This window comes from Pogonomyrmex barbatus, unplaced genomic scaffold (genome assembly GCF_055798465.1).
Source record: "Pogonomyrmex barbatus isolate J1 unplaced genomic scaffold, ASM5579846v1 scaffold4, whole genome shotgun sequence".
In the NCBI taxonomy this organism is placed as follows: domain Eukaryota; kingdom Metazoa; phylum Arthropoda; class Insecta; order Hymenoptera; family Formicidae; genus Pogonomyrmex; species Pogonomyrmex barbatus.
The window spans coordinates 4,331,462-4,344,644 of record NW_028297138.1 but is presented as its reverse complement, the minus strand read 5'-3'; the positions used below and the strand labels follow the sequence as shown (position 1 = coordinate 4,344,644).

General features: G+C 33.3%; 1 protein-coding gene and 2 pseudogenes across 2 annotated transcripts; 1 reads left to right on the top strand and 2 right to left on the bottom strand.

Annotated features, from left to right (window-relative positions):
* Window positions 1–62: 62 nt before the first annotated feature.
* On the bottom strand, window positions 63–12,957 carry LOC148935702 (uncharacterized; annotated as a pseudogene).
* LOC148935704 (uncharacterized) lies at window positions 985–3,635 on the top strand. The gene is made up of 6 exons (XM_089081077.1): window positions 985–992; window positions 1,081–1,142; window positions 1,523–1,606; window positions 1,750–1,855; window positions 2,617–2,806; window positions 2,877–3,635. The coding sequence occupies exons 1-6, from the start codon at window positions 985–987 to the stop codon at window positions 2,904–2,906; spliced, it is 480 nt and encodes a 159-aa protein (XP_088937203.1). The 3' UTR covers window positions 2,907–3,635.
* Window positions 3,717–5,507, bottom strand: LOC148935703 (uncharacterized; annotated as a pseudogene). The gene is made up of 5 exons (XR_016140207.1): window positions 5,131–5,507; window positions 4,833–4,975; window positions 4,191–4,725; window positions 4,011–4,115; window positions 3,717–3,884 (listed from the first exon to the last, which is right to left on the bottom strand). The product of XR_016140207.1 is annotated as an uncharacterized LOC148935703 (transcript).
* Window positions 12,958–13,183: the final 226 nt, after the last annotated feature.

Here is a 13,183-nt window from a genome sequence, read left to right as displayed (position 1 = left end):
TATATTATTTAATATTTTTGATAAAATAGTGATAATAATAATATGATATGTAATATTATACCTAATAATCAAAATATTTGTTCGTCCATTTTGAAATTGCTGTTTTAAATGCAATGAAAGAATAGAAGCATTCTAGACACGTGCGTCTTCCTTCATGATCATTATTTACAAATAGTATTTTTTCATTAAAATCACTGACCTTAAAAAAAACAAGAAGTAATTTTTTAATAGTAATAATTATCTTTTACATAATACTTATTATTTTATATAATACTTACTATCAAAACATTTAATAAATAATTTTTGATTTATATACAAGTGCTTCTGCTTTTTACTTGGAGGCCAAATTGCTATACCGTCGATAGCACCTATTGCACCCGGAAATCTACAATAAATCCAAAACCTATAATAATAATATAATAAAATAAATATAATAAATATAAAAATATAATAAATATAAAACAATAATATATAACAATAATATATAAATAATACAACAAAAATTATAAACACATAAATATAATAAAATATAATAAATATAAATATAATAAATATAAAATAAATATAAAACAATAATATAATAAATAATACAACAAAAATTATAAACACATCATTTAGCTGCTTTGATAACAAATATTGTACATAAAATACTATACTATACTATAATGTTTTTAAAATATTTTTTAGATATTTTTCGGATGTCTTTTCTACAGTTGCTTTAAAAGATCTTAAGCCTGTGTCATATTATTGACTCCCGATTCTGACTCGACTACTGACTCGGATTCTCGACTATTATTCAACCAATCACAACAAAACATTGACCGACTCTGACTGCCAACCAAAGAATAGGAATCACTCTATTTTCTGTCAACAACGCTGAGTCATAGCAAATAAGATTGTAAGATTGATCACGTGATATCGCAGATTTTTGGAATACAAACATTTGAAATATAGGATTTCTTATAACTGCAATAATAATGAATGATGAAAAAGTGAATTGGATGAGAAATGCTGAAATCCAATTGAGTCAAGAAGTGAAAGACTTATTTTATGGGATATTTCGCATCCACAATATAATAGATCAGATTTGAAAGCCATTCATTGGGAGGAGGTGACAGAAAAACTGAATTTACAAACAACAAGTAAAGTATTTATTATTATTTAATACTGAGAATTAAAGATTAAAGTTATAACTAAAGATTGAAATTAAGGAGGTTAGATAGGATAGAAATAAAGGCTGGATTCCATAAATTAAATGCGCGCATATGCGCGCATTTATCTATAATTCATGTTATGTATATTATAACAAAATGCGCGCTTATGCGCTTTAGTGTCGGTCCACAATAAGTATTTAATTTTTAAGCCGTAAGAAATTGACCAATCATAGTCGATTATTCTTTTCATATTAGATTATAATTGGTCAATTTCTTACGTCTTAAAGCTTAAGTCACCTATTGTGGACCGACACTTACGGAATCCAGCCATAGATTCTCTTAAGATAAGATCATTTATATTTTTTAAGGCAATCTAGCCAAAGAAAGATTTGAAAATTTGCACACAACATTTCTATGTAATGAAAAAAAAATTAAGACATCAACATCTAGATTTATATGATCTGGAAAAGTACACTATCGACTATGATCTCCGGATGAGAAGAATTTATCAGCTTTGACTTGTAGATACGGATTTGTTGCCGAAGAGGCAACAAATACGTTCATGAGCAAGGAGGTTAGAATTTGATCATTGCAGACCAATCTTGCTTTTTGAATTCTACAAGCACTGAACCAGTTATGACCACATGGATCACATCTCCACTAGTTGGTTGTCCGTGGAGTAATTCCACTATTACTGCAGGGTATTTAGGATCTACTATGCTATAGAAATCTTGGACTCTAGGCATAGCGACACTTACACTTGTTTGATTAGCTCCAATTACTTTTGGAGCTGATCGAACTGAGATGTTGTTGTTATCATCATATATTCCTATTTGGGTTGTAGCTACAGCGCCAGATGTACAGGCGGCTTTCATATTGAATCTACGTATTCTCAATAGCCTCGTTTTATCTATGGCAAGCTGCTCATAGGTGAATTTCACTTGAGAGGCTATAGTGTTGTCAGTATAGTTTATTATAGTTGAGAATGTGTAGACTAATGTAGCACTCGAGGACCTAGGTGTTCTGGTCTTTTTCTTTCCCATTTATTTAGAAATGATTTTATTAAATACCTTAGCAACAGTGGAACTTATTGGTTTAAAGCCGATGAACCGCGTCAAGGTTAGTTCCTCTCATCGGATAAGACCTATAGTCTGAGGTTCGACATCTACTACTCAGCAATTGGGATAGGCTGTTATACGTTGCTTCACCAATCCTATAGGGGAACGAAGACGAAAAATCTTTAGCATCTTTGGATGCAAAATATACAGTATTATCTGCAGGATCAGGTTGAATGATACCTGTGGAAATTTCAGTCGTACGTATATATGTGAATTGTGATTGAGTCGTTCCATGATCATAGTCGTTAGTGGTTTTCCCACTTAGAAAATTGGTTTTAGGGCACGATATCCACTTACCAATCGACAATGAGTTTTCCAGAGGGGAGCCAGGAGTGGTAAAGGTAAACAGACGATATTTATAGACCGAAATGGGATTTATATCCTCTTCTTACATTTTTAAGAAAGACAACTGCTCAAACTACTAACGTATCAAATTTAGATGATGAAACGAACAATGCTAAAATGTCCATTTACTCTAAAGAAAGTGAGAATGTTAACATAACTTCTAACACCTACTTTGATGAAAATTTACAGGCAAGTTTATCATAAACATTTATTATAGATAATAATTTATCAGAGATATGTATACATAATTTTTTTTTAGAAATGGGTAATAATTCCAAAAGACAAATAATAGAAGCTGAAATTGTTCCATCTGAAATGGTTTTCATATCATCTTTTTCAGAAATATCTGAATCAAATTTATCTTCGCCTATTTCAAGTCTATTTCCTCAATCTCCCTCTGATTCTTGTAGAACAGTTTCTTTGCCAACAAATATACTGAATACTTCAAAAATAAAACACCCTTCTATAACAGAGAATAACAATATGTATATTAAACGTGGCAGAAAAAAACAGTAATAATTCGTATATAATGGAGGAAGCAATTGCTGCTATAAAAGATTTGTCAAAGGAACTCAAGGAGATGCTTACGATTATTTTGGTGCATATAGGTAGCTCAGTTACAAATGCTATTATCTGAACAATGTGTTTATTGTGAGATAAAAATAGTAAAAATTTTATCAAGATCAAGCCAAGCGTAAACATAAAACATACAATTACATTTAAGTTTGTGCGGTTCTTTTATTTTAATTTTAATGTTACTTATATTTTTATAATTTTTATTACTGTTTTGAATGAGCAAACATTTTTTTTAAATTTAATACTACTGTTACTATTGAGAATGATATATTTTAAATTAAGATAATAATATGAAATATTTTATTTTTTTTATGATTTTATTAATGAGATCTAAGAAGAGTTTGTAAGAGTTTTAAATTATATTTACATTTATTACAAAGTGTAATAATAAATGTAATAATATATTATAAGATAAATAAAATAATTTTAATTTTCAATGAAATATTTATCTCAAATATCTAATCTTCATTTGGATATCCTTATAAAATATATTATACATATTTTCAAACTAAAAATATATTACCTCTTTATTTATATTCTTTATTTATTGTACCATTCGATCTTGCCAAGGAACAATACCAATATTGTTAAAATAATTACACCAGTCATTTCGCAATCTCAAAGCTGCATTAGCATGTCTATTCCCTCCTTGATGGAATAGTGGAACAAAAGCTGCTGCTGGATCCAGTCTCTATTCGCCAAGTTGTATTGTACCTATTTGTATATCCTCAGTGTCAAGGATATCTTGAGGAGTGTATAAAGCTCTGCCTATGATGCTCGAACAAAGAAAGTTATGTAAACAGCAACAAGCTTGTACTAAAAGCACTGCTATGTCTGGATCATAATGCATGGAAGAAAAATTTGGAATCTGGCACCTAACATTCCAAAAGCATTCTTAGAACACCTACGTGCACGTGAAAGTCTGCATAAAAAAATTATATATTAATTGTATTAACATATATTGCTAATTTTATACTTATAAATTAATAATATATACCTATAGTTGAATATTCTGTCTTTTCGGCCAGTACATTGTAATCCTGGTACTAATAATGAAATAGATAAAGGAAAACCTTCATCATCAACGAAAACATATAGGAACATTTGCTCAGTGCCAGGAAGAGATGATGCTGCAAGTAATCTTAATTGCCTTGAATTTAAACTAGCTTTTAAAGAGCATTTATTCTATATCCCAGAATCATTGATACGACCATTAGTGCCAATGTCAATCTCAAATTTACATCCACGACAGCCATAAGAACTATGCTAAACTGTGTCTTTATAGTTATAATAATAGAATCCTGATTGAAGAAGGGGATCAATTTTTATATGTTTATCGTCTATTGCACTAATACAATTAGAAAAATTCCACTTATCTTCGAAATCTTGAGCCACGATTTTCCATTCCATTTCATTCGATGGAAATCTTAGAAATTCTTCTTTAAATACAATAATAATTGCTTGGCACATTTCTCTAATTATTTTTGACACAATGCTCTGACCGATGCGAAATAATATTGATAAGCTGTCTTGTGTTTCATTTACAAGAAAAAGTAATACATTGTTTTCATTTATCACTTTGAATGCATAATCATGGAATACATATTACGTTAATAGAATAAATTCAAAGAATACTTATCAGTAGGTAAGTGCCTTAAAGTAAGAGATAGTCTTTCAGCAGGTGGAATATTCTTCCTTAAATGGGTATCCTGCTTTATTATTAAAGGTGCAACTTTGTAATATAATAACATCTCAAACGTAGTTGTATCCATTCGAAGACATCTACAGAGCAAAATATGTACAATTATTCGCTCATACAACAACAATATTTACAGATATGTTGTCATATATATATATATATATATATATATATATATATATATATATATATATGATTCCTTTTTATTTAATAAATATTATAAAATAATAAAACATACCTTCGAAACTTATTACAGTTTTCTAAAGAGAGCTCTGCAAATAGGTTGTGATTTACACCTTGTTCTTTTTTTCTACCAATCCAAGGCTTAACCCACAATCTTTTTCCAAATTTTTGCCTTTTATTCACAATAATTAACATTAATAATATTGCAATTTCTTTGCGACGTTGGTAATATCGACAAAACATGGTATTATTTATTGCAAACGGCATAGCTCCTAAATATTTAAAGTATGCTTCTATTCTAAGTATGCTCTAAGAGTTAGAGTCTGTAGTTGCTTGAGAGCTTTGTAGTGTAATAGATCGACCCTGAGTCGGGAATCCAAGTCAGTAGTCAAGTCAGAGTCGGGAGTCAGTAGTGTGATACGGGCTTTAAAGACACGCATCGATTTTGGACTTTTGTGTTATCTGGGTGTTCAATAAATTTATATAAATATTATTATAAATATGAAATACTGTACTGTTGTTTAATAAGTTCAATATCAAAATAGTCAGTTGGAAATTTAATCCAATGTTGCATAATTTGATTAAACGCTTCTACGACAGAATTGCTCCGAACAATGATGTTTGGCACATACAAGATAAAAAGTCTTGGCTAATACGACACTGATATGAATCAGAAGCCAAAAAACTCAAGGTTGCTAAAATCTTTGTATAACAAAATATTTATTTAAATAATTTGTTTAAATTTTGGTTACAGATAATATTTTACTTTTAATTCTGAAGGAATTGCAATCAATTTTCTTCTTTGAGACATATGGCATAATTGTGACATTATCGCTTCCTTAAATAATCTATATATAAATGCATTTGCATAATTAAATATATAGAATGTTTGGTAATAAGCAAAACCCCTCATGGTCTAATAGAGCGAATTAAAAGTGACAAGAAAAATTCTCTGCCATTTTATACATTTTAAAATAATTAATGATGATATAATAATTTATTATCTTATTAATTATTGGGTTGTCGGAAAAGTCATGACGTACTTTTTCTATGTTTTTCATTTATTTATATAAAGAACAAAGATCAATCAATGATATATTGCCCATTTGAACCTTTTGCCAAGTTTCAGTGAGTTTTAAAACGGTCTCGCTTTCCCGCGCGGAGAGCGGTCAGTCGGTTACCAGGAGGGGAACGAGGACGTTGGAGACAGAAAGTTGGTTATCGAGTTGTTAGGCGATAATTATAAGAAATAACAATGATTTATTCAACTAACAGTGGTGCGATGGAATGCACCGAATCTTCGCGTCAATGTTCGTGGCCGTGGACGGGCGAAACGGCGATCGGCGCGCGAATAGTGTTTGAATACAAAATGGTATCACTCTGGCGGTTGGCGCGATACTGGTCGCGGCGCGAAGTTCGATGGCGTGGGGCGCGCGCGACGGCGGCGGTGTCGCACGTGTTCGTCGCGGACTTTTAAATCAGCGGTGATTTAAAACGTGCACGCGTGTCGCGGGTGTTGTCGCGAGGGTAAATATTCTCGATCGTCGGATCGTTTAGATCGGAGAACGGATGTGCCCGTTCCCTGCCGAGAGGGCTCGGTTGACGGGGGGTGCGCCCCTCGTCTGTCTTGGTGAATGCCGAGTGAACTCGGCCAGCCGGGGAGGGCCTCAGCTGTGTGCGGAGAAGAAGGTGGCGGTGCCGAGTGTACTCGGCCGACCAGGGCGTACCTTGGTGCTCGGAGAGGTGGTATCGGGGAGAACCCCGATGCCCGGCGGAGAAATCTCGGGAACGGCGGAGTCGGATCGAGCGAACTCGACGCGCTGGGGAGACCCCAGCAATTCTCGGCTTGCCGTGCGAGATACGGAGACGGCTTTCGGCCAGGCCAAGCGAACTTGGCGCGTTGGAGAGGGCCCCAACAAAACTCAGGCTTGCTACCTGTTTCGGATGCTCGCTTCCTTGAGACTCGGGCTTTCGGAAAACGAGCTAGGAACAGGAGTCAACGAGGAGTGCTTTCCTGTGGAGAGCGATGCCTTTTTATACCCGAAATTGACCTCGGTATTTTCGATCGGATCGGTCGGATTGGTCGATCTCGGGGGTTAGCATCCCTCTCCCCAGGAGTGGAAAAAAGGATCGGGTATAATTCGTTTTTTGGGGATTAGAAGGAATAGGAGCGGGGGATGGTTAAGGGTAAGGAAGGAATTCGGTGGGAAGGTAACGGCGCGGTATGCTCGCTCGCTTGCGTGGCGCGGCGTCGGTGCGGCGCGGGACGCATTCACGCTCGGTGGTACGGTGCGTAGTGCGATGCGGAGTGCGTTAGCGCTTGGTGGCGCGACATGTGGCGCGGTGCGAGGAAATACCACGAAAACACACATGTTTTCGTGGTATTCTCCGACGCTTCGGAGTTCGCGTATCGTGATACTTAAAAAAAAAGGAGGCATAAATGCCTCTTGCGGCCACTGCCGCATTCCGCCTGTTATTCGACGGTCCCCGGTGGATGGTCGGTCGGGAGAAAATCGGAGGAGGAACGGAACGGAGGGATGCGCTCCGTTACATAATTCCTCGTTCATAGAAGAACCTGTCTTTATCAGCCAAAAACTGAACAAAGTGCTGATTTACAGCCTCATCTGAATTAAACGTTATACTATGCAAGGAGTTTTGAAGAGAGCGAAACAAGTGGAAGTCTGATGGCGCAAGATCAGGCAAATATGATGAGTGTGGCAACACATCCCATCCAAGCTCCAATAATTTTTGACGGGTGGTCAAACTTGTGTGTGGTCTCGCGTTATCGTGATGGAACACAACTCCTTTACGATTAACGAGCTCTGGACGTTTCTAGATGATGGATTCGTTCAACCTGTCCAATTGCCGACAGTACATATTCGAATTGATTGTTTAGTTCCTTGGTAGGAGCTCGAAAAACACGACACCTTTAAAATCCCACTGAAAGCATAACCTTCCTTTGATGAATATTTGTTTTTGATGTCATTTGAGGCGAATCATCTCATCGGGACCAAGATCGTTTGCGCACCACATTCTTATAAACAATCCATTCTCATCACCAGTTATCAGTCGTAAAAAAGGATCGTTTTCTTCACGTTTAATGAGCATATCGCAAATGTTTATACGCGCCGTCAAATGAACTTCTTTGAGTTCATGAGGAACTCAAATATCGAGCTTGCTTATCCCAGTTTCTTCAGATGATCGTGAATGCTTGAATGATGGATGTTCAATATTTCTGCAATCTCTCGTGTCGTGTAACGTGGATTCGATCAATGCCTTTATTTTGTCATCATCGTTCTCGGTGGACCTTCCTGACCGAGGAGTGTTGTTGAGATCAAAATCACCAGCACGGAATTTCGTGAATCATCATTGGCACTGACGTTTTTGTAGAGCATTGTCATCGTAAACTTTACGCAACTTTTCACAAGCTTGACGCGCGTTCTTCCCTTTATAGAAGTAAAATAGGAATATATGGCAAAAATGCACAGTTTGGTTTTCCATCTTTAACTTGTTATAAAATCTCCAAAACTCAACCAAATCGCTCAATTTTTTTTTTAGAATGAAGCTAGAATTCAGTGAGCTGTCAAATGACATAGCAATAACATAGATACGAATAACTCTAGTACTTCCAAAAATGAACTAACACCATCTGTTACAAAAATGCATCATGACTTTTCCGACAACCCAATATTTCGAAGTTCGTAAAATGACACAGGATTTTTTGCTTAATTAACTTGCTCTATCTGCCTACAGAAATATGGATTGGTCAAATATACATTTGTTATTAATATATTATGTATTATATTATATATTTTGTTATTAATATATCATATTATATTTATTATTATTATTATTATTTATATTATTTGTTATTATTATTATGGATATCTTTTCTTTAAAACTGAGATAAGTTATAATATTTTGGTAATATTAAATTTCTGTTAAGTTTTCTTAATTTCGATACTATTATTTACTTTAAGTTTTAATGAAGTAATATACCAAACATTATTAAAAAATTACAAAAATAAAGTATGTTTCTTGCATTTTAAAAAGATATGATCATCCGAGTTTACCCTAATATTAATTAATATTAACATTATACCTATATAATTCCTGAAATCTTCTTTCTGGAATATCAAAAGGATTTTGTGTGTCACGCAATATTTTTCGTGTGACACGCAATTCATTTTCATTTCTTCTTAAATTTTCGTCTACAATAACATGTTATGCAGCAGCCATTTCGATTTCACATTTCACGTAACATTTTTATTTTTTACAATTTCATATAAAATTTTTCACTTTTCATAATTTATGCTAGGGGAAAAATTTCATGATCGCTGCCCTTGTCCGCCGTGGGGCTACATGCGCGGTACATGTAAAACCTCTCTCGATACCGGCGTCATCTTTTATTATAATTCTCTTGTATGCATAATAAAATTATTCATTATCTAAGATTTGTGTCTTTGCTCCTCACATTGCCTCAACATTTTTCTTGTATTATTAATAATTATTCTTAATGCTTCAGTATTAAATGTATGATTTATATTGAAACATATTCAGTAATGTTTGAGTTATTTATGTTTATTTTCATTTTCAGTTTCAATGATTTTAGCAATTAATTTCTATCGAAGTGTCGTAGAAATTTTCTAGCAAAAGTAGCAAAGAAATGTTGAACCTTTATTTATTCTTATTATATATTATTTTGACAATGTAATATTAAATTTTGACAATGTAAATATTATATTTTCACATTTTTATTGAAAGCTATATATGCCAAAAATAAGATACGGTTCGGCTGTAAGTTGATTGTAAATAATACCTACACCAAAGAAAAGTTATATGCACATGTCCTATCATAAAATTAAACGAACTATAAATTAATATAATTTTACATACATTTATACTTTTATTTATATATTTTTCTATACTGTCTATACTGTCTATTAAATAACAGGATGGTCGACCCTCATTCATAACTGGTAAAAGGTACGATTCTAAATCTTTTCTAAGTCGATAGATGGAAACTTTGTCTTTGATACACTGTCAAGAAAGATTCAGTTGTCATTGATTTTTTTGTAAGAGAAACATGCAAGTAAGTTATCGTGAGTGCCAAATATGTGTCGCGCTATGAGACTATTCTTTGCATTCACCCGAAAGATCCGAAAATGTCGCAATCTGCGGTCATTATTAAGTACATGAGAAAATCGAAAGCCCACTTCGCACAGAACTGGGGGCAGCAATATAATATTGCAAAAAATGTCGATGATTTACGAACGTGGCTTGATAGGCAAATTGAATAAAAACGATGATAAAAAGATAATGAATCTGTTTTCGCAAAATTCTGGCTTAACACTGCGTCAAGAACAAGTCAAATTGAAACAAAAATGTTTCGATATATCGTATGAAACAATCCGAACCACCATCTCCGTGCTCATCACCTGAAATAGTACAACACAAACCTTTGTTGACTGAAAAAAAATGTGACAAAATAACTTATTTGGGCACATGAGAACATTGACCGAGATTTTAGCAACGTAATTTTTACCGACGAATTCTATATGAGTACGTTGTATCCTCACGCGAGCTTGGTCAACCTCCATCAATAGATTTATCGGACTTTAAACACAGAATAAAAATGCATTTTTAGGGCTGCTTCACAAAACAGGGATTCGGCACTTTTCAGCTGTTTACCTACAACCTGAACGTCGAGAAAATGTTGGGAATCTACAAAAAGACTTTATCTGCCAAACGTTAGTTTACAACAAAAATGAGAACTGGATTCTACAGGAGGATAACGATCCCAAACATCGCAGCAAGCTCTGTATCGAGTGAAAGAAGCAATCTGGTATCATTATATTGGATTGACTGTCGTAGTCGCCCGATGCAAATCTCATCGAAAACGTGTGGGCATACATTAAGTACAAGTTTTGTGGAAAACTACATACACTTTGAAGTAATTATCTCGCGAAATTTGTCGGATTTGGAGGTCCTTGCCGTTAGAATACGCCGTCAATTTGTTCGAAAGCATGCCTCGGAGATGCCAAGCAATTATTGACATCGGTGATGACTGGATACATTAACATAATTGATCTTTGTCCTGATCGAGTACAATGCATATATGTACTTGAAAAATTTTTTTAATAATTTTTTTCATTATTTAATCCGACTACGCTCTTACTTGGCAAACTGTATTTTTAAATATAAATATATTCTTTTTAAAACGACTTTTATTTTTCTAACGTAATTCTAATTTTTTAATTTTTAAAAAATTTTTTATTAATTCTTAGTTTTTAATTTTTAAATCCCTATTTTATTATAAAATCAATTTTATGATAGAAGAGTAAAACATTAAGGTTTAATGATTTCTATAGTCATTTGGATTGATAACAAAAGTGAAAAAACACTCAATAAATTTTTGCAAAATACATTATTATAATGAAAATATCTATCAATGGAACAGATCTTAAAATAAAATATATCATATGAGAAATTCTCATTTTGATTATAAATAATTATATATCTAGAAATTAAGTTTTATTTTTTTAATTAGACAATTTATTTCTGTAAATATAATATTTAGTTAACGTTTATCAAAGGATAAGATTTTAGTATATTTTATAAATCTGTTTTGTCAAGTGTAAACGTTATTTTATTGAACATTTTTTTTTTTAATAACTAGCAAGAGCTTTAAATATTCTACGATATTTTGTAATAATATTATTTGACTGTTATTTTTGTTTCTATAAATATTCTTCATGACATGTGATTTGTCTTACATATCTCTACAAGGGCAGTCTAAAATATTTTTATTTCATTTTTTATTTATTTTTATATATAAAATATAAATAATATGTAAGAGAATAATATGTAAATAATATGTAAAGAGAATATTCTTACATTGGATAGATATATATTGTCGCGTTCGCGGCGTTACTTCCCGAGATCGTGATACTCGGCGGAGCGCTTTCGGAAAGGAAGAACACTGTTAAAAGAAAAGCTCGCTCTTTATTAAACAAACGGTACAACGGTACAGAAACGCGTCCGGCCACCGTGGAATCTGGCCGTCAAATCTGTATAACAGTCGGAGAATGACGCGTTGCCAAGGGCCGATCCTCTATTCAAACTCTTATCGATTGATATTGATTAATTTCAGCAGCGCCGAACAGAACACTGCACGGCCGCAACAATATTTATTTCATGCCTTTCGACTTTGAAAGGGTTCTACATCGATCTTATCTTATATAAATTCTTAATTTGATAACAATGTATAAACCTAAAATATATTGTGTAACCTAAAATGTATTTATGTAACATGATACATAAATATTTTCTTAAGCTTAGTTACTTTGGTTAAATCTTTTTCTGGCTTTACTATATGCTTATCTTCCTACTTTTCTATACTTTCTTTGGGTTTATTTTCTTTCCTTGCTTTTATGATTTTCTTCATTCAACTGACTCCTTTCCCCTTTTCTCCTAACAACTGATTTATTCTTATGTTATCTCTTATTTCTATTATACATGTCGCCAAATGTTCTAATGTTTCAATCTCAGTATGGCACAGCTTATGTACGTTTTTATCCTGTTCGCACCAGTATCTATTATTTAATTCTTCGTTTCTGTATCTAAATCTCGCAATAATTCTTTGAAAATGATTACCTTTCCTTAAATATTATATCCTTATCATACATAATTGTCTATATCTTTTCCCATATTTAGAATCCTGGATTTTATTATGTTGTATTTGTACTTCTGGGTCCTTTGCTGTTAGTTTGCTTATTCTTACATTATCCCAGACAGCAAAACGTTTCAAATTTGCTGTCATATAGCCGAAAGTCGTTGCAACAACTAATTTAAACAAACTCGGGATAAGGTAAGACAGCATTATGTCTGTCGCATTGAACTCAATGGAATGATAATTTTAATAATGACAATCGATGGCAATATGTCAACATCAATCTACTATTCACAACTTAACGACAACTCGTGTTGCCAATTTGTCATCCGCAATTACCAACATGTTGATAGCAAATCAGACAACTTGAAAGCAACTCGTCATCATCGGTATACTATCCACACTCAACAGCATGTTAACAACAACATGTGCCAAC

Coding starts and splice junctions, on each gene's coding strand:
- LOC148935704 (XM_089081077.1), top strand. Junction 1,143..1,522: donor ACTGAATTTACAAACAACAA/GTAAAGTATTTA, acceptor ATATTTTTTAAG/GCAATCTAGCCAAAGAAAGA. Junction 1,856..2,616: donor AATTCCACTATTACTGCAGG/GTATTTAGGATC, acceptor GTGGTAAAGGTA/AACAGACGATATTTATAGAC.